At 48.0% G+C, this 27,701-nt stretch overlaps 1 protein-coding gene across 1 annotated transcript in view; it reads right to left on the reverse strand.

The window, feature by feature from the left end:
* SLC7A6OS (solute carrier family 7 member 6 opposite strand) overlaps nt 1-27,701 on the reverse strand; it is a 184,909-nt gene that overhangs the window by 24,589 nt on the left and 132,619 nt on the right. Inside the window, exon 4 of the mRNA XM_069653667.1 lies at nt 10,071-10,218. Coding sequence (XP_069509768.1) covers nt 10,071-10,218 — 148 coding nt within the window. The remainder of the gene's footprint in view (nt 1-10,070; nt 10,219-27,701) is intronic.

Raw genomic sequence — 27,701 nt, forward strand, 5'->3', positions numbered from 1 at the left:
CGCTTGTAGGATACGCAGACAGTCCTCCGGGATCGTTAGCCAACCAAATTCGGCGAAGTCAGGAGCCAGGCCGTCAACTGGAGGCTGTCCGGGTCGTGATGCCAAACAACACCGTCCTGTCGAGACAGAAGGTCAGGGGTCTTCTTGAATCTCATCGGTTCCGCCACCGCTAGGTGTAGCAGGTCTGAAAACCACACCTGTCTGGCCCAGTATGGGGCCACCAGAATTACCCGACATGGGTACCTGAGGATCCATTGCAACGTCCTCCGGACCAGGGGGAATGGAGGGAATGCGTACATGAATTTGTTCGTCCACGGGAAGGAGAACGCATCCCCCAGAGAGCCCTGCTGAGGCCATCTGCTTGCGTACTGATGGCATTTTTTGTTGTTCTTCGTTGCAAACAGGTCTATGGACGGGTGTCCCCATTCCTTGAATACTTGTTGTAGTTGTTGGTCGTTCAGTACCCATTCGTGAACTTCGTTCATTTCTCTGCTGAGGGCATCGGCTTCCACGTTTCTCACGCCTGGTAGGTGGAACGCTAAGATTTGCATGTTGTGTTGTAGGGCCCAATGCCAGATTTTCTGTGCCTCCGTCGATAGGGACCTGGAACGTGTCCCTCCTTGTTTTCTCAAGTAGAACATCGTAGTGGTGTTGTCCGTCATGACACGCACCACCGAGTCCCTCAGTTGAGGAAGAAAAGATTTTAGAGCCCATCGCACTGCTCTCAGTTCTAGCAGGTTGATATGCAGGGAGGACTCCTGCAAGGACCACTGGCCTTGTACCTGTAACATATCCAGATGAGCTTCCCATCCGCTCAGCGATGCATCCGTCACCACAGTCTTTTGGAACTCTGGTTCCAGTAGAGGCATCCCTTTCGTTAGATGAGTCGACACTCTCCACCAGTCGAGTGCTTGAACTAGTTGTTCGTCGACGACCAGTCTGTCGGACCAGCGACCTCGGCTCTGAGCCCAACGGTCCGCTAGAAATTCCTGGCAAGGTCTCAAACAGACGGCAGTTGTTTATCAACGGAATGCAGGACGACATGGTCCCTAGCAGGGACATGTACCTGCGCACCGAGACCTTGGTACCGCCTCTCCATTCCGACGCCTTGTTTTGAAGTTTCTGAATTCTTTCGCTGGATGGTCTCACCAGGCTTGTGTGTGTATGAAACTCCGCTCCTAGGAAGACCAAGGTCCTCGAAGGCTCTACGGAGGACTTGTTGAAGTTTATTGCGAAGCCCAGTTCCTGTAAGAGGGACATTGTGGCTCGTAGACTGTCTCGTGTTTGTTCCTTGGATGAACCTCTGACCAGCCAGTCGTCTAGATATGGATAGACAGGATGACCATCCTTCCTTAAATGGGCCGCTATAGGGGCCAAGCACTTGGTGAACGTCCTGGGGGAGGACTTGAGCCCGAACGGGAGGACCTTGAACTGAAAATGCTTTCTGCCGACGACGAATCTTAAATATCTCCTGTGTCGTGGGCGTATTGGAATGTGAAAATAAGCATCTTGAAGGTCTAGTGATGATAGATAATCCATGGGTTGCACCGACCTGATAACCTCTTGGAGCTTTAGCATTTTGAATTTTAGGCTCTTTAGCCACTTGTTGAGTACCCTCAGGTCGAGAATGGGCCTCCATTTGCCGTTTGGCTTTTTTACAACAAAGAACCTCGAATAAACTCCTTGTCCTTCCTGTGCTACAGGAACTCTCTCTACCGCCCCTTTTCGCAACATAAGCGCCGCCTCTTGTCGTAGGATTCGGAGGTGGGGCTGTGTCGAGAATAAAGGAGGAAGACGCGGAGGCTTGTCTTTGAATTGCAGCGCATGACCCATGCGAATCGTGTCTAGGACCCATCGATCTGTGGTGATGCATTTCCATCGGTCGAAGTGATGAGAGACTCGACCCCCCAGGACGTTCCGAAGGCCGTCATTGGTTGCTGGTTTACTTGTTCTTCGTTGACGACGGACCTGAGCCTCGCCGTCTGGAGGCTTGATAATCCCTGCTTCTACGTGCCGACTGGGACGCTCGTCTGAACCCTTGTGAAGAGTAAGAGGGCCTGTTGAATCCACGGTCCCTCGAGGCTCCAAAGCGGGAGTTTCCAGAAGCACCCCTGAAGGGGCGAAAAGAGCGAAAATTTCTACCCGTTTGAAGGGCGCCGAGGGACCTAGCAGTATCCGTGTCTTCTTTCATCCCTTTCAGCGCTTCATCAACCTTTTCGCCAAACAGGTGTTCCCCTTCGCATGGCATGTCAAGGACTTTGTACTGTACTTCAGGACGGAAAGTAGTACATTTGAGCCACGCTTGCCGACGAAGCACTACTCCATGGTTGATTTGTTTGAACCCAGACTCTGCTAGGTCAACTGCGATATTGATAGCGTGGTTCGAGGCCTCTTCGCCATCCCGCACCAGTAACATAGCTGCTTTCCGGTGTTCGTCTGGCAGGTGTTCTAGGATAGGGGCTAGTTTGTGCCACATTTCCCTATCATATCGTGACACGATCGCTAAGGAATTGGCTGCTCTTACTGTCGTCGCTTCGACCGAGAGCACCTTCTTTCCAAAGGCGTCCTGTCTCCTGGCCTCGCTTTCAGGTGGCATTGAACATTTTTGCTGGACCCTGGCCTTCCTAGCCGCTGCCGCCGACACCACCGAGTCAGACAGAGGCTGTGATGTTAGACATTTTGGAGTGGACTCCGGAGCTTTAAACTTTTTCTCGATCCGTCCCTTTATGGCGGGCTCCGAGAACGGATGGCGCATCGTCTTGAGACCTTCTTGCCACACGTGGTCCAGGATTGGGATGGCAAATACCGATTTTCTCCTTTGACCCATATGGTCAAAAAGGAAACAGTCTTTCTTCTGCTCCTCAGGAATCAAGCCGAATTCAGAACAAGCTTTCCCCATCATTGCATGGAAGGCTCCCACATCATCAGGGGGAGATGGCTGTGTCTGGCTCCTCGTAGACTAACTCCACATCCGAATTCCATGTTGGGTCCCTCGACGGTTACAGGGAGACGTCTGACCCCGAGTCATCTGGTATAGAGTCGGACTCCGACAACTCGCCCTCCTCCTGAGCTCGAGGACAATCTTTCGCCGCCTGGGGAGCCGATGGGCGTTTCAACGTCGATCGAGCCGTACAAGTTTGCTTGTCGACGGAAGGTACAGACAAAAGTGACGATGACGTCCCAGGTTGAGGGAACTGCGTATCCAGCCGCTGCAGGAGCTTCTGAAGAGTATTAAGCACATCCAGAGACAAAACCGACTGGGGGGTCAATAACGTGGATGATATCGGTACCATACCCCCGCTCGCACTCGTCGCCGTCGACGTGGAAGGCCGTAAGCCTAAATCCGATGGCTGCAGAACCAAATCACCTTCTCCTTCCGCCGAGCCGGCCGTGTCTGGCTGCAGTAAGACCTCCGGGGGGATCGGGTCATAGACCTCGGGCAGCCAAGCCATAGACTGAGTCTCCGTCGACGGTGGAATCCCCACCGCTGCTGCTTGAACGGTAATAGGCATCGTCAATGACACCGAGGTCGACGAGCAAGTCGTCGTCGTCGAGCCCTTAGACTTCATCGTCGATTTGGATGCCGACTTCCCGGCTGAGGCTTCCCGACTCATGGAAGACCTGGGACGGTCCCCTGAGGAGGATTTTGACAGCGCTAGCCTCTCCGTCTTAGATGAGGAGGAGGACTTTTTATGTGATGAGGAAGGTCCATCCTGTTTCCTCTTATGTTTGTCCTCAGAGCGCATGTCAGATGGCCGTACCTTCTTCGATGGAGGTTCTGACTTACTCCTGGAGGCCGTGGAGCCAACTTCCGAAGCCGGGTAGGCCCCTGCTCCGTCATTAAGCCAGTCGACCAGTCTTCTTTTTCGGTCCTTAAGGGTTTTCTGGGAGAAACCCTGACAAATTTCACATGTATCCGCCGAGTGGTGCGGGTGGAGACAGTAGATACAGTCCATGTGGCCGTCTCCTTCATAAACCTTTTTGAGGCCACAGGTTGCACACGGGCGAAATAACGCTTTTCCAGACATAATTCTCCAGAATTTGAACTTCGCCAAAGCGAAACAGACAAAAAAACAACCTAGTTTTCACTAGTAGTAAAACACGAGGATCCCACTACTTTGAAAGACGGTTGAAATCTGAGGGAGCGCGGGGGCGGGGCCTAGATTTGTATCGTGACGTCCTGACGGTGCGGGCACGCATGATACAAAACGAGGTGGATAGGACGCATAAGCGTCGAAAAAGTTTTCCTACGGGAAAGGGTCTATATAATGTACCGGGGATTCCCAGCCTGACGACGGGGAATATTCAAAGCATGTGAATCCATGAAAGATCCAATGCTGGAGAATTGTATTATCAAAGGAATTTTGAAGTAGGAGCATTCTTCCGATGAGCGCTTGAAAATGGAAAGCGCCGCAAGGTAACCTTTTATTGTTCCAATATTCAGACCTCTATCTGCTAGGGTCAGAAGGAAAGATAATACGCCCGGAATAGAACATAGGAAAGGATCGACATTCTTTCTCTGCACCAGTTGCAAAACTTTTTCCAACGGTATAGAGACTTTGTTGCTGGTCTTCTTGCCAAAAGCAACACCTCCCTAACGTCATCTGGAAGGTTCCAATCCCTGTATCTCAGCCTTTCAGATACCAAGCATGAAAGTTGATCGTTTTGACCTCTGGATGGAGAACCTGACCCTCCACTTGAGAGAGAAGGTTCTCTCTCTGAGGAAGACGTATTGGGGACAGATGGACATGTCTAGAAGGTCCGGGTACCACGTTCTCCTGGCTCAATCCGGGGCAATTAGGATCATGCGGCTCCGAAACCTTCTCAGCCTCCTGATGACCCGAGAAATGACGGGAATCGGAGGGAATGCGTACAATAGTGGGAAATTCCACTCCACCACGAACGTGTCCCCAGGGCTCCTCTCGGGGGAAATTCCCTTGAGCAATACCTTTCGCATTTTCGGTTGATTCCGGTTGCAAACAGGTCTACTTGAGGGGTTGCCCAAAGGGCGAAGATCTCTTGAATGACTTCCTGAGCCAGTTCCCATTCGTGGGATACCGTGCTCTGCCTGCTCAGAGCATCTGCCGTCATATTCTCTTCCCCGGCTAGATGAATTGCCGTTAAAGAGATTCCTTCCTGAATCGCCCAATACCAGAGCTGCATTGCCTCTCTGCACAGGGATAGGGACCGCACACCTCCTCTTTTGTTTAGATAGTGCATGGCCACTGTGTTGTCTGTCATTATCAGGACATTCTTTCCCCTGGCAGATGGCAGGAAGGCCTTCAGCGCTAGTCCGATTGCCCTCAGCTCTAAAAGGTTGATATGTAGTTTGGACTCCGATGGAGACCAACGACCGTTGATTGTCAAATCGTTGGCATGAGCTCCCCACCCCAGGAGTGAGGCGTCCGTCACTAATGTGATCTCCGGCCATGGTTGCCAAAAAGGTTCTCCTTTTAGGATGTTCTCTGTACAGGTCCACCATAGAAGGTCTCGTCTGACCTTGTTCGGAATCTGAAGAAGATCCGTCATTTGACCCGAGAACTGGGACCAGAGTCTTTAGGGCCCATTGAAGAGATCTCATACTCAAGCGTGCCTCTGGCACCAGAAAGACGCAGGATGCCATGAGGCCGAGCAACCTTAAAAAGTCGTAAGCCTGGAGATTTTGGGCATTTTGGAATTTGGAAACCATCTGAAGAATGTCTTGAGCCCTCTACTTGGGAGGCGAGCTCTTTCCCAAGGACGTGTCTAATACAGCTACTATGTACTGAAGCTGTTGGGAAGGTGTCATCTGTGACTTCTTGAAATTGAGGGAGAAGCCCAGTTTGTGGAGGAAGTGGCAGGTGACTTTCAGATGATCCAGTGCTTGCTCTGATCAACCAATCGTCCAGGTAGGGGTAGACCCCCTCTCCTGAGGTGCGCTGCAACCACTACCATTAACTTGGTGAAGACCCTCGGGGCGGAGGTCAACCCGAAAGGCAGGACTCGAAACTGATAATGTGAGTCACCAACTACGAACCTCAGGTATTTTCTGTGTTGGCGATTAATCGGCACATGTAAATAAGCATCCTGGAGGTCCAATGACACCAACCAGTCCTGAAGGTGAAGGGCCTGGAGATCTGAGAAAGGGTAACCATCTTGAACTTGTCCTTTCTGAGGAACTTGTTCAAGTTTCTTAAGTCCAAGATGGGTCTCAGTCCTCTGTCCTTTTTGGGGATCAAAATATACGGGGAGTACCATCCCTTGTTCCTCTCCGCTGCAGGTACTGGTCCTATAGAACCTTTCTCCAGCAGGGTTAAAACTTCCTGCTGTAGGAGCGGGTTAGAAGACTTTAACGGGTGTCTCCCTGGTGGATTGCTTTGAGGTTGCGTTAGAAAAGGAAGGCAGTAACCATGGGCTATTATTTCTAGAGCCCAAACATCTGAAGTAATGGCTCGCCATTCTTGCAGATGCTGTGACAGCCTGCCCCCTACAGGTGTTTTGTGATGCAAGTCCTCAAAGCGGTTTTATGGCGGATGTTGCAGCCGCTGATGGCAGAGAGGCTGCAGCCGGAGCTGGTTTAGCACGTTTTCCTCGTCCACCACGAGTGGCCTTTTTCTGGCCCCTTTGACAGGCCATTCCTCTCGCCTTTCCATATGAGGTGTAGTAACGATAGGAACGTCCCCTCCATGACTGTCCTTGCGCACAAAAAGGCTGAGGTTGCCTAATAGCAGCTCCTAAAGATTTGGCAGCTGCTTTTGAGGTCTGCAACCTCTCAAGGCTCTCGTCAGCCTTGTTGCCAAAAAGGGGAGACCCGTCAAACGGCATGTTAAGAAGGCAGTTCTGTACGTCCGGTGCGAAACCCAACTTCCGTAACCACGCAAATCTGCGCATTACCGTGCTAGTGCTCATGGACCTGCTTATTCTATCTGCAGTGTCCAATACAGATTGAAGGGATTCCTGCATGGCTTCCTTTCCATCTCTAACGATGGCTAGGAACCCTTCCCTTTCTTCCCCTTCTGGTATGTGTTCCACCGCCATTGCAATGCACTCCCAAAGAGTGTACGAAAGTTTTGCGAAGGCACATGTGGAGTTGGCAGATTTTAATGCCATGCTCCCGGCTGAAAATACCTTCTGTACCCAACCATCCACACTCTTATCGTCCCTGTCTGGAGGGATAGACGGGTATGCAAGTTTGTTAGAAGCTGTGGCTGCGTGTATGACCAGACTCTCGGGAGTTGGGTGTTTGGACAGATAGCCAGGGTCGCTACTGGCCAGGCGGTTTTTTGAGGTGAGGGATTTATTTACCGGAGGAATAGAATCCAGAGTTTCCCAATTCTTGGCCACCCTATTTTGCAGGGCTACATGAAAGGGTAGTACTGAGTCTTCGGTGGGACCATGGTCCAATATATCTGTTAAATCATCCTGAATGAATTGGGCTGATGGTTTAGCCCATCCTAAGTAATCTACTACCTTTGTCATTAATTGACGGTATGATGGCGTGGCATGCTCTCCTGGTTCTGGTCTGCCAAACTCGTCTTCAGGAGATGGGTCAATGCCACTTGCATTGTGTAATGATTCTACCAAGTCCCTCATTCTGCTTTCTTCTGAAATCAAGCATTCTGGGACATTTGGGGTGCCCTAATTCCAGCCCAAAAGGTACATTCTCCTCATCAGATCTCTCCTGTTCCTCAAAAATTGAGGTCAGGGATTTGAAAAACTCCTTTCTGGGGAGAGGCTTGAAAACCTCTGGGAGAGGAGAAGGAAGAGGTCTAGTACCTGGCTCTGAGGACAATACAGGTTTTGTAACTGTATCCTTTTTCTGGCTTCCCTGGCTTGGCTGGAGCCTTTGGCGCCAAGGGTTTCGGCGTCGATAACGGCGTCAACGACACTGTGGTCGTCGACAGGGTCTGCTTCGAGGGCGTCGAGGCGACCTTCGAAGAGGTTTCCTTCAAGGTATGATGGGTCTTGGACGGCGTCGACGACCTCGAGCGGTCGACTCGACTCGAGCGTTTTTCACTTGGCGTCCTGGAAGGTTCCCTATCCTTCCTTTTTCGATCACCCGGGCTCGAGGGCGCGCGAGTGTCGGAGCGATGACGCTCCCGGTCAGCTTCCGAAGAAGGCGCGGACCGAGGCTTTGCTTTTTCAAACACCTCCATCATTTTGACCCGGAATGCTTCCCACTCTTCGGTAGATGAATGTTTCATGGGGCATTTCATCTTTTTTGGAGACTCGTCTGACGGGGTGGAGGGAGACCTGTGGCGTCGTTTCTTCGATCTTTTTGACGAAGACGACGAGCGATGGGAATCGCTACGGGACCTCAATCGATGCCTTTCACGTCGAGGAGAATTCTCCTCAAGGGATCTCGACGCCAGAGGTTTTTCGACCTACCTGTAGCTTTCCTCTCTCGCAAGGCCTTCCCAGTCATCGCCCGACACTTCGTACAGGCCTCCATGTCGTGGCCTTCTCCGAGGCACCACAAACACTCTCGATGCGGGTCCGTGATCGACATTTTTGACCCGCACAATTTGCACTTTTTGAATCCCGATTTCGGGGTTGTGGTCGGCGTCGATGATGAGGAGATATTTTGTTGATTATATATTCTCACAGAACTCGAAGCGCGTCAAATGTCCGAAGCAACGTACACTGCGGAAAAACAGAATTGAGGCCAACGGGCGCCGCGCATGCTACTTATACACCCGATGACGTCACCCTCGACAGAGGCCTTTGAGGGACCATCGACTCGACGACATCGACGCACTGCGCCCTCTGCCGAAAAAATTTCCGAAGAGAAGAGCAGCAAAGCTGGATGGAATACATCTAAGATGAGGAATACGTTGGAGGACAATCCACTCGAAAGTAGCGATACGGTGGGCAAGCGGTGCCAGGTATTGGTTGAAGAGCCAGGGAGAGAGGTTTCGACCCCTCAGGAACACCACACGTAGAGAGAGAGACAGAGAGGAAAGACCCCAGTTGGACCGGAGAGGTTCGGTCGGTGAGAAAGGAGGTCAACCAGGCCAGGGTCTGATCAGTAATACCAAGGTTGTCACAGAGACTATTGAGCAGGATGACATGGTTGACCGTGTCAAAAGCAAAGGATAGATCGAGGAGAACGTGGACAGAAGGGAGATCAGAGTCAAGAATGGAGAGCAAGTCTTCACAGGTGTTCAGGAGAGCAGTTTACGTGCTCCTGGCAGCTCCGACGTCAGCCTGGTGATCATGGAGGCAACCAACAGATTCAGTATGTAGATTAAACTGGGAGATGGCCAGCCTCTCCAAGGGTTTGCCCCTGAAAGAAGTGATGGAGATTGGGCGAAAGTTAGCCGGAGAGGAAGGATCGGCCGAGGGCTTCTTTAGAAAGGGGTGCACAAGAGAGTGCTTAAGGGGGTGGGGAGGGGGGGACGTTCCAGTGGCAAAGGTGAGAAGCATCTGCATGGCTTCCCTGGTTGGCCATGCCCCCCTGAAGTAGACATTTTAACCATTGGAACTATGCTGCAGCTTACATATCCTCGTGATGTTATTTGTACATTCTTTTTACAGTGCTCTCCATGAGCCCATTAGGCAAGCTTCATGCGTTCTCAAATGCACTACAAACCTGACTTCCCTACATCACTGAATCAGCATGAACCAAGGCAGGTCACCTTAGTTCTCTGTGACTTGTCCACAACTTCAACAAATCTAGCAGAATGTACACATTTTCCATATTGTAAAACGAAAGCGTAAGGGGTTCACAAAGTTTTTGTTGCCACTGCTTCAACAGGGCTGCTTTTAATTGGTAGAGTTCTGCACAGCAAAGTCAGGAAGCCATAAACGTGAATATGGACATGCTCACAAAAGTTTCAATACCATGGAATGAAGGGGCAAAAGAAACCTCAATGGGGAGAACTAGCTTAGTAAAGTAAGCAAAACAGTTTGGCCACAGCCAACAGGAGATCAGCGCAATGGCTGTGAAGCCTGATTATTTCTTGAAGCCAGGCACAAACTAGACAGACCAAGATAACCCATCTTTTGAAAAGAATGGACAAACAAAACCCCAAGTGCATATGGACCCACCCTCTCCTAAAATAGGAACAAAGATGTGCACAGGACAGTACCTCCATTTCCCTCTTCCAAGTCGCTATTTTCTTCTTCTTCATCTTGAAACTCATCTTCGTCGGGATACTCATTGCGCCAATTCGTTTCTTCATTTTCATCATCTTCATCTTCAAAGATATCGTCAGCTGGACCATCTTCAGCCTCTACCTGCATGTCTCAAAAAAGGAAAATGCAGCATTAGACTCCTGCCCCAGGGTGTTTCATTAGAGAAGGCAAGGGTTGCAAACGTTTCAATCTAACAACAAAAGAGGATAGAAGCGAGAGTGGCACAATCACAGACTCCTTCTCAAGATTGTTTCAATTTAGGATTGATTAGTCAGTGCCAACGTATCCCTCCCTTACCAGTTCACCTTCTCTCATCTCTTCGCTTGCCTATCTGGTCTATCCCCCAACTGTCAACCTCGTGTTCTTTCAACAGCCTGTTCCCCCTTTATATTCCCTTCACCCCCTCATCATATAATACTTATAAAATGTAATAAAGCAAGCAACACACATTAAGTAAACATACATCAGATAAGTCAAGCAAAGAGTCAAGAAATGTCCCCAGATGCATAATTTATACATATATTGTAGCCAATCTTATTACATCCAATGAACAATCCAATTACACCTCCCGCAAATGTAACATGAGTCACACATAGATATGCATTGCCTTTTCATGACTGGCTGGATCGCCAGACAATAAATAAATAAAAAGGGCTGGGTGCACCGCTTTGCAAGGAAAACCAGATTTATTTTGTATACATAGAACCAAAGGGACACAGAGCTCTCAGTTAGTTCAAAGCAGGTACATGGCTTTTAAGAAAAGAAATAGTCACTCGTGAAGTGAACAATATACAGTTATTCCACCACCCTCATTGGCTACCACCTATATACATACAGTCCCCTATAGTCCCTTGACCGATTGGCCACATCCTATTCTAACACTACCCTCCATCGCCACTGTATTGTCCGTCATTACCAGGACGTTTCTCCCCCGTACAGACAGCAGAAAAGCCTTCAGAACCAGTCTGATGGCTCTCGGCTCCAACAGGTTGATGTGTAGTCTGGACTCCGATGGAGACCAACGACCGCTGATGGTCAAGTCGTTGGCATGGGCTCCCCACCCCGTGAGTGAGGCGTCTGTGACTACTGTTATCTCCGGCCATGGTTGCCAAAACAGTTCTCCTTTCAAGATGTTCTCTGGAGAGGCCCACCATTGAAGGTCGTGGGCTACCTTGTCCGGAATCCGGAGGAGATCTGTCATCCTCCCTGAGAATTGTGACCGAGTCCACAGTGCCCACTGAAGGGATCTCATTCTCAGGCGAGCCTCTGGCACAAGGGATATGCAGGATGCCATGAGGCCTAGCAACCTCAAAAAGTCGTAGGCTGGGAGACGTTGGGCATTTTGAAACCTGGTGACCATCTGCAGAATATCTTGAGCCCTCACCTCTGGTGGCGAGGCTTTTCCCAGGGACGTGTCCAGGACTGCTCCAATGAACTGGAGTCTCTGTGATGGTATCATCTGTGACTTCTTTAAATTGAGGGAGAAGCCCAGCCTGTGAAGGGAGTGGCAGACATAATCTACTTGGATCCAAGCTTTTTCCGAAGAAACTGCTCTGATCAACCAATCGTCCAGGTAGGGGTAGACGTGAATCCCTTCCCTCCTTAGACTTGCAGCCACAACCGACATTAGCTTGGTGAAGACCCTCGGGCGGAGGTCAGCCCAAATGGCAAAACTCGAAATTGAGAATGAGAGTTGCCAATTGCGAACCTCAGGTACTTCCTGTGCTTGGGATGGATTGGCACATGGAAATAAGCATCCTGAAGGTCCAGAGATACCAACCAGTCCTGAAGCTGGAGGGCCTGAAGGATCTGAGAGAGAGTTACCATCTTGAACTTGTCCTTCCTGTGGAACTTGTTCAATTCTCGTAAGTGCAGGTTGGGTCTCAGTCCTCTGTCTTTCTTTGGTATGAGAAAGTAGGGGGAGTACCAGCCCTTGTTCCTGTCCGCTACAGGTACCGGTTCTATGGCACCTTTCTCTAGCAGGTCTACAATTTCCTGCAAGAGGAGCGGATGCGGCACTTTCAGAGAGCTGTTCCCCGGTGGATGGCTCTGAGGGATGCGTAGAAAGGGCAGGCAGTAACCTTGGGCAACTGTCTCCAATGCCCAAGCATCTGACATAATAGCCTGCCATTCCGTCAGATGGTGAGTTAACCTGCCCCCTAAAGGTGTCTTGTGATGGGAGACCTCAGAGTGGTTTGGGTGCGGCTGATGCAGTTGCTGAAGGTAAAGCGGCTCCTGCTCCTGCTGATGCGGCTTTCTTTCCTTTACCCAGTCCACCACGGGTGAATTTTCCTTGGCCTCTTTGAGCCGGCCGTCCTCTGCCTCTTCCATATGAGGAATAATAGCGAAAGGACCTTCCTCTCCAAGAGGATCCTGAGGGACGAAAATTAGTTTGGCGGATTGCAGCTCCTAGTGACTTGGCTGCTGCTTTAGATGTTTGTAGTTTTTCCAAACTGTCATCCGCCTTTTTACCAAATGGGGAAGAGCCGTCAAAGGGCATATTTAAAAGTCTGGCCTGTACGTCAGAAGCAAAGCCGGACTTTCTCAACCACGCATGCCTGCGGATTGTGGTACTTGCCGCCATGGCCCTGCTGATACTGTCAGCAGAATCAATGCCAGTTTGAAGGGACTCACACATTGCATCTTTACCATCTCTGATATTTAAAAATGCGTCCCTTTCTTCTCCTTCCTGGAGGCAGTCAGCCGCTGATGAAGCACACTCCCAAAGAGTGTGGCTGAACCTAGCGAGCGTACAAGTTGCATTAATAGATTTTAAAGCCATGCTACAGGCCGAGAAGACTTTCTTAGCCATGGCATCATATTTTTTATCATCCCTATCCTGAGGAGCAGTGGGGTATGCAGATGTACTGCCTGATGAAGTTGCAGCCTGGACCACAAGACTCTCTGGAGTAGGGTGCTTAGATAGGTATTCAGGGTCAGCAGCAGATACCCTATATTTCGCTGACAACTTCTTGTTAACCGCAGGGACAACTTCAGGAGTTTCCCAGTTAGTTAAAATCTTTCTTTGTAAAGCAGAATGAAAGGGAACCACAGGATCCTCCTGTGGACCTTTATCCAGAATATCTGTGAGGTCATCCTGTTGAAAAACAGGTGAAGGCGCAGACCAACCCATGAACTCTATAATTCTTGACATTAGGGTTCTATAAGGGGTATCAGCATGTTCCCCTGGGTCTGGTTTGACAAATTCCACTTCTGGGGAAGTGTCTAGGCCACTTGCTTCCTGTAATGCATCCTGAAGGTCTTTCAACCTTCTTTCCTCAGAGGCAAAAGTCTCTGGTTCAGGTAATGTGGTCCTCTGCAGCCCAAAAGGCCTTTCTTGATCAGAATCTTCCCTTTCTTCAAAAATTGAAGTTAAGCGGGGGGGATGCTCTGTTCTGTGAAATGGTATAAAACCCATCTCTAAGACAGAGGGAGCCATCATCAGTGGCCTTGAAAAGGTCGATGTCGTTGACGCCGATGTAAAAATCCTCGAAGGCGCCGAGAAAACTGGAAGAGGCCTCGAAGAACTCGAGAGGATCGGAATCCTGCTCGAGGAGGTCGACGACGTTCTCGACGTCGTGTCGGAGGCTCTCGCTGTAACCGTTGGCTGTGGAGTAGCCGTGGGTTTTTCTTTTATCGGCGTCGATGTCTGCGTCGACTCGATCGACGGATGCGTCGAAGAACCCTTCGATAACGGCGTCGATGGCGCCGATCTATGCTTCGAAGGGGCTTTCGACGATGGCGTCGAAGATGCTTTACTTCCCGATGGCTCATGGCGCTTTCGGGTCGACTCTTTCGCCGGGTGCTTCGACTCACGGCGTTTAGATTTTTTGGGCTTTTAACCCAGGGTATCACCGCCAGCTGACTTCGAGGGGGTCGAGGCCGCTTTCTCGAAGACGCTTAGCATCTTTTTTCTGAATTCCTCCCACTCAGCTTGAGAGCTGTGTTTTGTGGGGCAATTTACTCTTTCAGGGGGACTAGAAGTCGACGATAAAGGGGATCTTCTTCGTCTCTTTTTCGAGTGTCTAGACCTCGACGAGTGGTGGGAGCCACTTCGAGACCTAGACCGAGAAGGATTTCGACGGTGAGGAGACGAATGTCTCGACTCTACCGCGGAAACTTTCAAGGAAGTTAAAACTGACTTACCTCTCTCGAGCTTCCCCTTACGCTCCTTCAAGGCTTTCGCCGTCATGGATAGGCATTCCTCACACTCCGAACACTGGTGTTCGATTCCCAGACACCACAAACAGATCCTGTGAGGATCCGTCAACGACATTTTCTTCCCACAGTCTCGGCAATTTTTGAAACCGGACCGAGGAGTCGTCGGGTCGGAGGAGGAAGCCAGAGTACGAGTCGGTTTTCTCGAGGAAATATGAATATATATCGACTGACGAACTGAGCAACGGTATTCCGAGGCACACGAAGCGCGGAAAAACGGAACTGAGCAACGGACGCTGCGCGTGGCCATTTATAGGCATGATGACGTCGGCGTCGATACGGTGGCCGTGGAGGAGCACCTACTCGACGGTCGTCGACGCACAGCGCCCTCTTCTGGGAAAAAAAAATTTCCGAGGCCAGCAAGCTGCAGATACAAATATAGATAAGGAATACGTCGGAGGACACAATCCCTTCGAAGTGGCAGTTTGAAAGTCCAGAGAAAACTATCAGTGAATCAGGAGTTGACAGATTTTACAGGAATCCAGCAACTGCTTCCATCTGCAGCTGAGACAGGTTTGATGCATACACGTTTTTTCCGTCAAATTATTTGAACTCAGGAATTTACAGGAAAGGGGAGGCAGGCGAGTGATAAAAATTTTATTTAAATGACCATCTATGGCTGCGCGCGTGTTCCAAAAAGCAGCAGCAACGTTAATGTCGCGAGCTAATGACAGTAAGCGCAAGGCCATCTGTTTAGTTACTGGCATTGCAGAGTGAGTGAGTCAGAAGCGCTCCCTTCTTAGCGTTTTCATTTTTTCTAAGAAGAAAGAAAATGAAGCGTGGCTTGCACAGTGACTAAGCACGGCAGCAGGACACATGCACCAGGGTTCAAAATTGAGTGGCACTGGAAGCTAGTTAGCTCCTGGCTGTAGCCTAGAAGAGCCTGGTTAACTTGCTACCAGGAGCTACTCTTAGCTCCCCAGGCCAACTGATGCTGAACAAAGAAACCTATGTGAATGTATAAATTATAAGTTTGCATCTTCTGTTGATGTTAATGTTAAAGGATATTTGTACTGCGCACTATCACCACCGGAGAGGTCCCCTGGTGCTCTGGTGGTTCTGAAAGAAAAGGGGGTGCAGAGGGGGTGGGGGGGTTAGTGGGGGATGAGCTGGAGAAGTGCAAGAGAGCAGTGATGTGCTGTTGGCGGCCTCAGCACGGAATTCCATCGGCTGGGCTTGGGCGTTATACTGTCAGAAGACGTTGTGTGCTGTTGTGCGGGTCTATGTTTGTTTTGATTGTTGTTGCAGTGTGGTGAAGTTTGTGCGGATTGCTGCATTGGGAGTTTGTGGTTGGTTAGAATTTGAGAGGTGTATGGAGAGGATTGGTTAGTTGGCATTCCTGTCTTGAACTTCTGTGGAAGTTAGATTTGCCGAATGCTATGAACTAGCCCCTCGTTCCCCCCATGGTAGCTCTTGATCTCTGGTTAATGTTGGATACCCAGGAGCTGCTTTAAGATCCTGCTTATCCAATCTTAATTTTGCGCCCTGCCCTCCATGTGTAATTTTACACTCCGAGACTCGCCTTGTGCGGCAGCGCAGTAAACGTTATTTTTTTTTTAAGCAAAACAGGAGTTCAGTGCCCTCCGTTGGACATTTTCACAAGTACACACGGGCCAATGTAGAATCTGTTTCTCTGACATTTACTCTTTTATCAATGCGTGCGGCTTGTGCAGTTGTTTCATATACAAGTAGGGTCGAATAAGAATAATATTAAAAGGAAGTCAAGTCAACGGACCTGAAACCTAGGATTTCAAGAAAAGCCAAGGCATAGACAAAGCTGAAGATTTGTAGAGTGTAAGACGAAGAGTTACAGTTCAACAATCCAATGGAATTTCAGAAAGACTTCTTAAGGATATGAGACAAGAGTTGAGGGTGGCTCTTAGTGAGAATATGGATTTAGTGAAGAAGGTAGCAGATTTGAGCAAAAAGGTGGCTCAGCTACAAGAGGCATATAGTTCCAGGTCTCTTGACGCTGGGTCAAGCCCCCTGTTATGGAAAGGGAAGAGTCAGGAACAAATGAGGCAGAAAATAAGGGAGGTAGGGCGAGTAAGATCTCTTCTAATGGCAGTGCTTCTGGGCCCACTGGAATAGTTCGGGGGAGGGGGGATGCCAGGAAGTTTAGAACCTTTTAAACTCAGTGCGAGTTGCACTTTTTGAGTTCTTGTCTGATGCTGCTAAGGTGACTTTTATCCTGTCTTTGTCAGGTGAGGCGGCCACAGGCGTATGGTTATGAGTTAGGCAGAGGTATGAAGCTCTTGGTGATTTTCGGCTTTTCCAACTGGAGTCTATTTAGTAAATTATTTGACAGGAGACTGATTAGGCTGGAGCTGGATGGGGATCTCTTAGAGCCAAAACCAGGAAATTGAGATTTGGTTAGTTACATTACTGGGTTTAAATCTTGAGTTCTTGAGAGTGATTTGCCTGAGCAGAAAAGAGCGCATGTTTTACTGTGGTTTGAGGGAGGATTTCAAGAATGTTTTGTCCTTGGTTGTAGACTGACCGACCTCCAGCGAGACACTTTTGATCTCGTTATCCAGTTGGATTACCGTCTAAGTGAGAGACAGGTGGAGCAAAGTAGAGTTGTGGGTTATGGGAAGTTACAATCCCTGAGCGGAAAGACCTAGGTTAGACTTGGTCTATAAGGATAACAAAATCAGGACTCAAGAGCAGGTTGGTAGTGTTAGAGGGCCTCTATCTAAGGAAGAAAAGAAAAGAGGTAGGGAAAATAACTTGCGTCTGTACTGTGGTAGGTGTGGGCATTTCTTAAGCGATTGTCCCAACACCCCCAAGCGATTCCCGTCTCCAGTGGTAAAGACTCAGATCGCGAATACTCTTCAGGCTGCAGTCCCTCACATCACAGTGAATGTATCCTTGTTTTGAGACAACTTTGAAGGGGAGTGGTCCAGTTGTGATGGATTCGGGAAATGTATGGATCGGGGGTAGCAAAATCTTAGGAAATCCCTTGGTGCAGAAAGCGTTGGTGGAACAGGTGAGAGCAGTGCATGGTTCGGCACTTACGTCTGGACCAATAACACATGAAACAGCTCCTTTAAGAAGGATCATGGGTGTGTGTCATGGGGAAGAGTGGATACGACAATTGAAGATTATTTTGGGAATGCCTTAGCTCACTTTTCACAACCCTCATATTGATTGGAGTAGACGAGAAGTTGATTTGCAATCTGATTTTTCAAAGAACATTGTATTGGGCATCAACCATGCAAGCGGTCTGGGTTTCAGGAGATATCTGTGGTCCACGGTTTGGCTGAGGGAGAATCTTTGTTGCATTCTATAGCCGCAGTGGGAGGAGAATTACCAGAGTTTTTTGGGATGTTTTCAATGGGTAGAGACAGGAGAATTACCACCTCACAGGCCCTATGACTAAGATTGACGTAGAACCAGGATCTTACCTTGCAGTAGAGTTTATGCCCCGACTGAGAAGAAAAATTACTACCATAAAGAATATATAGCAGAGAATCTGCCCATGGGATTTATTAGACACTCTCAATCTCCGTCAGCCTCCTTTGATTTATGTGCCAAAAAGGAGGAGATGCTCAGGACTTTAATAGATTATCAGGCAGTGAATAAGGTCACAATCAAAAATAGATAGCCTCTTCCACTCATCTCGGAGATGTTGGATCAAATTCAGGGTGTTACTATTTCTTCAAAACTTGATTTGCAAGGGGCCTATCATTTAGTCTGTGTTGAAGAGGGAGATTAATGGAAACTGCTTTCAAGACCAGATTCAGCCTATTTAAGTATCAGGTAAAGCATTTCAGACTCTCTAATGCTTCTGCCGCATTCCAATATTTCATAAATGAGGTTTTGAGGGAGTTCATTGATATTTCTATGGTTGTCTATATTGATGACATTCTGATCTTCTCTCAGAGCCTAGAACATCAAGATCGTGTCAGGTGTGTCCTCCAGAAGCTGAGCGAGAACCATTTGTATGCCAAATTGGAAAAAAAGTCAGTTTCACTCTGAATCTATTGAGTTTCTGGGGTTCAGATTTCTCCCAAGGGATTGGAGATGGATCAGAGAAAAGTACTGGCTGTTCGGGACTGGCCATCTCCGACCAAGGTGAAGGAGGTGCAGATATTTCTCGGCTTCGCAAATTTCTACAGGAGATTTATCAAAGCATTTTCCCGTATTACACCACACCGATTACATGGCTCCTTAAAAAGGAGTTCCTCTGCTTCTGAATTCCAAGAAAAATTAAGCTTTTTATCTGTTAAAGGATCGCTTCACATCTGGGTCAATTCTTCTGCATCCTGATAAACCATTTTTTGTGGAAGCCGGCACCTCAGACTTGTCCCTGGAAGCTGTTCTGTCCAAGAGACCCGAGGTAACGGTGCATCTTCATCCTGTTGCCTTTCTCAAAGAAAGTCTCCCCAGCGGAAAGAAATTACAATATTATGGACAGTGAACTTCTGGCAATCAAAGCAGCTTTTGAGGAATGGCAGCACTATTTACTGGGAGCAAGACACACACTAACCATTTTGACAGACCATTGAAATCTGCTCTTAAAATCTACAAAAACTCTTAAACCAAGACACCTCAGATGGTCACTCTTCTTCAGTGATTATGACTTTGTAATTACATTCAAGTTTGGAGGTTTGAACGGCAAGGCAGATTTTTGGACTCGTCAGTTCCTCGCAGGAGAATCAGAAGTGGGTCCAGAAAATCAATCCCCATTTCCTCCTGAAAGTTTTGTTTTGGGAGTATCATCACATAAGTAGGGTTGCGAGAAAAAATTCAGAAAAGCATGAGCAGGTTAGAGATGGAAGAATGGATACGTTTGGATCCGGCTCGAATACTGAAAGACGGTCTTGCATTTTTTGGATACCAAACTATTTCTTCCCAGCAAAACTCTGTGGGAGAGTGTCTTGAAGGAGAGCCAGCGCCAACAGGTCATCCTGGCTATCGTAAGACCCTAGAGTTGGTTCTCAGAAATTTCTCGTGGAGTACTATGCATGTAAATACACTGAACTTTGAATGCATGCGAAGTTTGTGCACAAGCTAAGAGTCAGGTGGGGAAAACATTTGGATTGCAGAAACCACTTTAAATTCCTCCACAACCTTGGCATACTCCATCTTTGGATTTCATAGTTGACCTCCTCGGGTGTAGGTCAAAGGATCAACAACCAAAGGGTCGAATGGTCAAAGGATCGACACCAAAAGGACCGAAAACCAAAGGATTGAATTTTATTTGGGGGGGGTTCCCCCTACCCCCAACCCCTGTTTTTGTGGAAAAAAACACTTTTTCACTAAACTAAAACCCCCCAAAAAATATATAAAAGAAATCGATTCTTTGGTGTCGATCCTTTGAACCATTCGACCCTTTGGATTCGATCCTTTGACCACACACCAACCTCCTCAAAGATGTTCAACGTGTTGGTGGCAGTTGATGTCCCCACTGGGGGGCATTTTATTTCCAATAAAGGAGAGGTGACGCCTCAAAGCCTAGCACATAGTTTCCTTCAGGAGGTGGTGCATTTGCATGAATTACCTAGTCAGGTTATTTCAGACAGGGGTGCGCAGTTTCTTTCTATGTTTTGGAGGTCTTTTTGTTAAGCAAATGGGGTTGAAGTAAGACTGACCTCAGGATGCCATCCTGAAACAAATGGGCAGGTGGAACGGGTGAACCAGGAATTGGAGAAATACCTAAGGTCTTATCTGCAGGGCAGAGATGGTTGGGCGGATTTGATTGGGGACATGGAAGTTGAATCCTTAGCTGAATTGCTGTATTCAAATTCTACTGTAGTAGGGGGTTTCATTCACTTTTTCTGAGGGAGGAGATCAGGATGGAGTCAGAGTCCTGCTGTGGAGGAGAGATTGGGGGCTAGGTGGCCAAATCTGTGGAAGGTTTGCAAAAGAATAAAGCCAACTACAAGCAATTTGCTGATAGGAAGCGCAAGTCCTGTCCAGAATACAAGATGGGAGATGGTTATCTACCAAAGATCCGAGAATCAAAGGAAGAAACAAATGTAGTCCCTGGTTTGTTGGTTTTTTTTTAGGTTTAGACCGTGATTAATCTGGCTGCGGTTAGGTTGAAGTTGCCCTTTAGTATGAAGGTGCATCCAACGTTTCATGCAAGTTTGTTAAAGCCTTTGCGAGAAGGAACTAGACTGGTCCCATTCCTCCTCCAGTTCACGTTGAGAATAAATCAGAGGAAAATGAGGCACAGGCTATTTTGGACTTTAGGAAACAGAGGGCGGCTTCAATATTTAATTGACTGGAAGGGTCTTGGTCCAGATTAATGTTCATGCTCTGCTATTGGTGGCTAGATTTCACAGGAGATTTCCTGGTAAGCCTGATCATAGGACAGGGCCATGCAGAGGGGGTAGTCAGGTCCAGGGGAAGAAGGATATAAGTCTTACCCGTGTGTTTTGTGGTCTTTTTACTTGTTTTCTGAATTTGTATTCTGACCTTGGTTTAGGCCTTAACTCTTGCGCTCAGAGTAGGGATGTTTTCCCAAGCCAAGACGGAGAAAGATGATCAACATTCCGATTGGCTTCAGTGAGAACAAAAACCCTGTGAACAACATTTTAAACTGCTTTCATTAGTTTAGCCAAAGAGGCAGGTTGTGTTAAGTAAATTCCAAGTTAGGCCCCAGAGTTCCAGCAGCAAGAAATGGCAGTTTGAAAGTACAGATAAAACTATCAGTGAATCAGCAGACAGGAGTTGATTTTAGAGGAATCCAGCAACTGCTTCCATCTGTAGCTAAGTGTTACACGTTGTTTGAAGTGTACACGTTTTTTCAGTTCAAACAGTTATTTGAACTCAGGAATTTATTTTATTTATGTTATTCATTTAGAAAAGCGTGCAGCAGCCAAAGGGCATTGTGGCGCCGTTACAGAATCTTGGGCATATGATACATGGCATATCCAGGAATCTTAGGCATATCATAAGGCGTATACATACAGTTCTCGTTGGCATGAGGTAGTACACAATACAGATAGGTCTTAATTGAACAGCCATGTTTTGAGTGCTTTGTGGAAGGCTCCATGGGAGGGTTCAGCTCTGAGCGACGGGGGCAGTGAGCTCCAATGTTTGGCCGCTATAAAAGGGAAACTTTCTCCTCCTGCTTTGGTGCATTTGACTTTGGGGATCAGTAGTCTGTTGGTGTATTGTGTTCTGGTGGGCCTGGAGGAGTGGACTTATTTTCTGGGCGAGATAAGGCGGGCTGAGTTAGAGAGGCACTTGTGAGTAACGGCTTATGTTTTTAACAGGACTCTCTCTCTGATGGGCAGCCAATGGACTTCTCTTCTTGCTGTCATAATGTGTTCCCTTTTTGGGATACTGAGAGCGGTCCGGAGTATGTTCTTTTGGAGGACGAGTTTTTGGAGGATGTGCCAGCGAATAGGGCATTGCAATAGTCCAGCCTAGAGCCTATGACAGCTCTAGCTAATGTGAGGCAGCTTGCTGTAGAAAGGAACGGTTTTGCTGCATTCAGCAGTTTGGTGGAGTAGGCTGCAGATGAGGCGATGGCATGGACTTGGCGGGACAGAGGGTGGCGTCTAGGTATACCCCTAGGGTCTTGACATCAGAAGAGACCGGGATTTGGATGTTCTCTATCAGGAATGTGGAGTATTGGTTGTCGAGTTGTTTTAGTGTGGCCAGAGGCCCTATTAGCAGGATTTTGGTCTTGCCCCCGTTGAGGCATAGGCCATTTGCCACCATCCAAGTCTGGATGATGGAGTAGGCTGTGTTGAGGGCCGTGGAGACTTCTTCATAGTTACCTGTGAGGGGGAGGAGGACTCATCAGTGTAGTGGGTATAGGTTATGCCGCTAGAGTCTAGGATATTAAAAAGTGGTCTGGTGAAGATATTGTATGAGATGGAAGAGCAGCAGGAGCCCTGTGGGACTTCACATTGAATGAGTTTTCTGCAAACGTTCACATTTCTACCCTCTAGGAATGAAGCAATCCAAATTGTTGTTTTGTGCGAGAAGTGGGCCGGTGTGGTGAGGTGGTAGAGTATTTTGTGGTCCACTAGGTCGAAGGCGACTGATAAGTCGAGAAGGAGGAGCAACCTGGACTAACGACTCTGCCGATTGCACATATTGCATTCAAACCTTGTGACTTAATGTACTTGTATAGTGCATAAACTGATGTGTAGCACAGTTTTGAACTATTTAAGGTAATCACGTACAATGTATAACAATTAACCGTTCCCGTGTAACACTTGTTGCCTGTGCATTCCGCCCGCGATATGCTTGTAATGTAATACAAAATGCTATGTAAAGATTGAAAATGCCTCCAGTATCTTCAATATGTTGCCTTTGCCTGATATTGTACTAGCATTGAGCCTGTAATCCTTCACTGCACCTAGCTCTATCTCCCAAACACTGTATTGCTGCCTTTGCCTGATTCTGTGCTAGTTCCTGAGCGTGTTTGCCACCTTACCACAACTTGATTCTAGCACAACGACTCTGCATTAATGCCATTGACTGATTTTGTACTAGCATGTTTGCCACTTTACCACAATTTGCTTCTAGCACATTGACACTGCATTATTGCCTCTGCCCGATACTATACTAGCACTAAGCTGGTAATCCGCCATTGCACCCAGTCTTGCTTCTATTACCCTGACATTATATTGGTGTCTTTGACTAATCTGCATTAGCACTCCGAGCCCCACCTTGCCACAGCTCCAGATCCCGCAGCTAATAGCCAGATATTGCCTGCAGCTCTAAGTCGGATCCTGCACCTCTCAGCTATCCAATTGACCTATATTGTATCCCACTGTGTATTCCAATTGCATATCTGCTCAGAACAATGCCATATATTAAGTGATGCAAGTATGTCCTCTGTAAATGCATATGTATTGACATAACAGCTAGGATCTGAACTAGTCGCATGCCTGTGCCCCAGCTCTGCATAAATCCCCATCCACTACAGGGTATGTTCAGTTCAACCATCTTACTAAACCTACTTGTTGTTACCCCTGTATTGACTTGACCCCATGCTACTGTTGCCATACTGTACTGGTGTGACCATATGATAATTAATGCTAGTTTGGCCCTATGCCTTTGCTGCCACGCTGTACAAGTCTGACCCCATGCTACCGCCGCTACTCTGTACTGGTTTGCCCCCACGCCACTGATGTCATACTGTATTGATTTGACCCTATGCTATTGATGCCTTACTGCTAATCCCTGCACTGTGCCTCTGCCACATTGCCACCACCATGCAACTCTGGCTCACCTTTATCATGTTCCCATTCTGTGTCATGCAAAACAGTGTACCCTGCAGCGGTAACAATTACATAGCCTATAGAAATGGTCTAGCTAGACTTGCCTGCCCTAGGCACCACCCCATTGCTTGCCCTACACCATTCTTGCCCATAACGCCAGCCTTCCCACTAGGCTCCCAACAGGCCCATCCCACCTATGGCAGCGCCCATTTAGCTGACACCCCAACCAAAAGTAACACCTATAGTCCCAAATGGCACCGCCCTAGCCCGAGTTCATCATGCCCTGCTCTTGGTTACAACCCAATTAGAACTAATGTTCTTGGTTACAGCCCAATTAGAACTAATGTCCAAGTAAACACACATACCGCCATTTTCGACCTGACCGAGCGTAACAGACTAGTTAACAGAATCTTCCATAAGAATAGCAACCATCCAGTTAAACCGCATACCAAGACCAATAACCAGAATGTAGTTTCTAACAATTCTAACCCACTCCCTCTAAAAGGAGCACTTCTAAATGTTAGGCCCCTAGTTGCCCATTCCATAGAGACCGCCGACATCATCCTGACCAACAACCTTGACTTCCTTGCTGTGACAGAAACCTGGTTGCATGACGCTGCGGGCCCATCTCTAAATCTAGCTATTCCTGAAAACTACTCCATCCCCAAAGCCGATAGACCCAACGCTCGAGGAGGCGGTGTAGCCATCATCTTTAAATCCTCTCTTGACATCAGACTAGCCTCCTCTTCTCCGCTAAAATCATGTGAGCATCTCACAGTCAAACTGCAAACATCCCCCAAAAGCACAATTACAATGCACAGGCTCCCAGGCCCACCTGGATCGTTTGAAGATATCACTTCCCTAGTAGCCGAGAGCTCTAAACCCTCGGCACAAATTATCATTGGGGACTTCAATCTCGGGTACAAAGACCCTAATGACACCCCAGCTACTTCCCTGGCCAATGCACTGAGCATGGCCTCCTACAATTCTGCTCCCAACCCACTCACTCGAAAGGAAGGACTCTCGACTGGGTAACTGCTCAATTGCAATATTACCCTTAAAGACCCCCTATCTCTTGTCTGGACAGATCACCACCTCCTTCGCTAGACATCAATATCAAATAACCTAGTCCTCAAAAAGCCTCTTAATGCATCTGCCTCCCCAACAAGGAACAAGCGCAACCTTACAGCTGAACCTCTAATACCCCTGGTAATCCCTACTCTCAACGCACTACCAGCCACAGCTGACTTGAACCCGTTGGTCAACACCTACAACGAATCCATGTCTAAAGCTATCGACATCATCGCCCCATTGAAAATGCGTAAAGGGAAACCCAAAGCACACTTGAACTCTTGGTACACCCCTGAACTCAAACTACTCGGACAAAAAAAAAAAGTTAACTTGAAACGCTGTGGAAAACCGCTCCCTCATGAGAAAATAGAGCTAATCTTACTAATATCACTGCTCTTTACAAAAATTAGATAATACGTGCAAAAAAAGAAACCTTCAACTCTAGGATAACCCAGGCAGGCTCTAGCACAAGAGAACTATTCAACATCTTAAAGGGAACTAGAAAACCCTAATCCTCCCACAGATACCTGTACAAAGGATAAACCCTGGTGCACGGGCATCCAGAATGCCCTCGCCAACAAAATCACTGGGCTCCAAACTAAAATTGAAAAAAAACGGCAACAACTCACTAGTGGCTTAACCTCCAATCCAACCTTACCATTGCCCACTGATATCAACTCAGGCTTCACATTCAAAAAGGTAACTATACCTGAAGTACAAAAAATTATAGCCTCCTTGAAACCTTCAAACTGTAGCGGGGACAGTTGCCCTGCTCAGATTATAAAAAAGATGCAGCTAGGGATCTACCCCCCCCCCATCATTACCAAACTAATAAACTTTTCATTCACTAGCAACGCAGTCCCGAGCAATTTGAAACAATCATGGGGTCTCCCATTGTTAAAAAAAACAAACACTCGACCCGTCTATACCTACCAATTGTAGACCTATCACCAATGTCCCGTTCTTACTAAAAATCCTTGATAGAGTGGCCTACATACAAATTCAAGACTACCTAGAGACAAACCAACTATTAGGAATCCGTCAATCTGGGTTTCGGCCTCAATATGGAACAGAAACGGCCCTTGTTGATCTCAAAAGTCAGATCGATCAACTAAAAGACAAGGGTAGGGCTGCCATCCTTCTTCTCTTAGACCTCTCTGCAGCCTTTGACTTGGTCGACCACAAAATCTTATGCAACCACCTGTCATCGGCACCACACTTCTCCTACTCTGCGGTCACATGGATCCAATCCTTCCGCGCTAACGACCTTGCGTGTCTTCTCACCGTTAGCAGCGGCCGACCCGATACCCATCACATGTGGTGTCCCACAAGGCTCATGTTTCGCCTACTTTGTATAACATATTTACAAAGCCTCTATTCCACAAGCTGGACCATCTGGGTGTCACCTACACCAACTATGGACCATCTGGGTGTCACCTACACCAACTATGCAGATGACACCCAGATACTCCTAACTCTATCAGGTAACTACAACTCTGACGTCAGCCGGATCAATGAAGTCTTCACCATCATTCAGGCATGGATGGCCACACATGGCCTCTGCCTGAATGATAAGACTGAACTGCTCCTTGTCGGCTCCCCCAACACCCTCCTGAAACTCAGCCCCAGCTACAATAGCATCATTATTGATGCAAACACTATACCCATCGCTAAAAGTGTAAAAACCCTCAGTTTCTATCTAGATACCAATACCAACCTCTCTAAACAAATCAACATGACCGCCTCAGCCACTGCCTACTCAGGCAAGCTGATCAGGGCTTGCAGACCTCTGCTATCCACCAACAGCTGCCTCATATTAGCCAGAGCACTTCTACAGTCCAAACTGGTCTACTGCAGCAGGTTATATGCAGGCGCAAATAAATCCATAATTAACAAATTGCAGGTCCTCCAAAACAACACACTCCGAGATGCTCTTAATATTCCCAGGAGAGAACATATCTCTGCTATCAGAAAATCGTGTAAATGGATCTCCATTAAAAAAAAAAAATATATATATATATATATATGTTGAAAAAAAGAGGAGAGGGGCGCACTCCAGTTCCCTGCACAGTAAACCTTCCCAGCCACAGGTGTTCTCCTCCGACCGGTTTCTGTGCCAATACACGTCATCAGGGAGGCTGTCTTAACTTGCAGCTCACAGCAAGTGCAGGTGTTACCACTTAGTGAGGATTCTGCTGCAAGGACTTCTGGTAGCTGTAGTCATCAGGTTAGCAAGGAACAGACTCACACCCAATCCCACAGTGGGGAAAGGGGGGGGAGTAGCCTACAGTGAGGCACTCCAAAGTTGGGCATAAATTACCCCGGTGCAGCACCCTATTAGATTTCTGAAGATTCCACCCTTCAGAAAACTTACAAATGTGTTGAAAAAAAGAGGAGAGGGGCGCACTCCAGTTCCCTGCACAGTAAACCTTCCCAGCCACAGGTGTTCTCCTCCGACCGGTTTCTGTGCCAATACACGTCATCAGGGAGGCTGTCTTAACTTGCAGCTCACAGCAAGTGCAGGTGTTACCACTTAGTGAGGATTCTGCTGCAAGGACTTCTGGTAGCTGTAGTCATCAGGTTAGCAAGGAACAGACTCACACCCAATCCCACAGTGGGGAAAGGGGGGGGAGTAGCCTACAGTGAGGCACTCCAAAGTTGGGCATAAATTACCCCGGTGCAGCACCCTATTAGATTTCTGAAGATTCCACCCTTCAGAAAACTTACAAATGTGTTGAAAAAAAGAGGAGAGGGGCGCACTCCAGTTCCCTGCACAGTAAACCTTCCCAGCCACAGGTGTTCTCCTCCGACCGGTTTCTGTGCCAATACACGTCATCAGGGAGGCTGTCTTAACTTGCAGCTCACAGCAAGTGCAGGTGTTACCACTTAGTGAGGATTCTGCTGCAAGGACTTCTGGTAGCTGTAGTCATCAGGTTAGCAAGGAACAGACTCACACCCAATCCCACAGTGGGGAAAGGGGGGGGGAGTAGCCTACAGTGAGGCACTCCAAAGTTGGGCATAAATTACCCCGGTGCAGCACCCTATTAGATTTCTGAAGATTCCACCCTTCAGAAAACTTACAAATGTGTTGAAAAAAAGAGG

The sequence above is a fragment of the Ambystoma mexicanum genome, chromosome 1p (genome assembly GCF_040938575.1).
Source record: "Ambystoma mexicanum isolate Mex_15411 chromosome 1p, UKY_AmexF1_1, whole genome shotgun sequence".
In the NCBI taxonomy this organism is placed as follows: Eukaryota; Metazoa; Chordata; class Amphibia; order Caudata; family Ambystomatidae; genus Ambystoma; species Ambystoma mexicanum.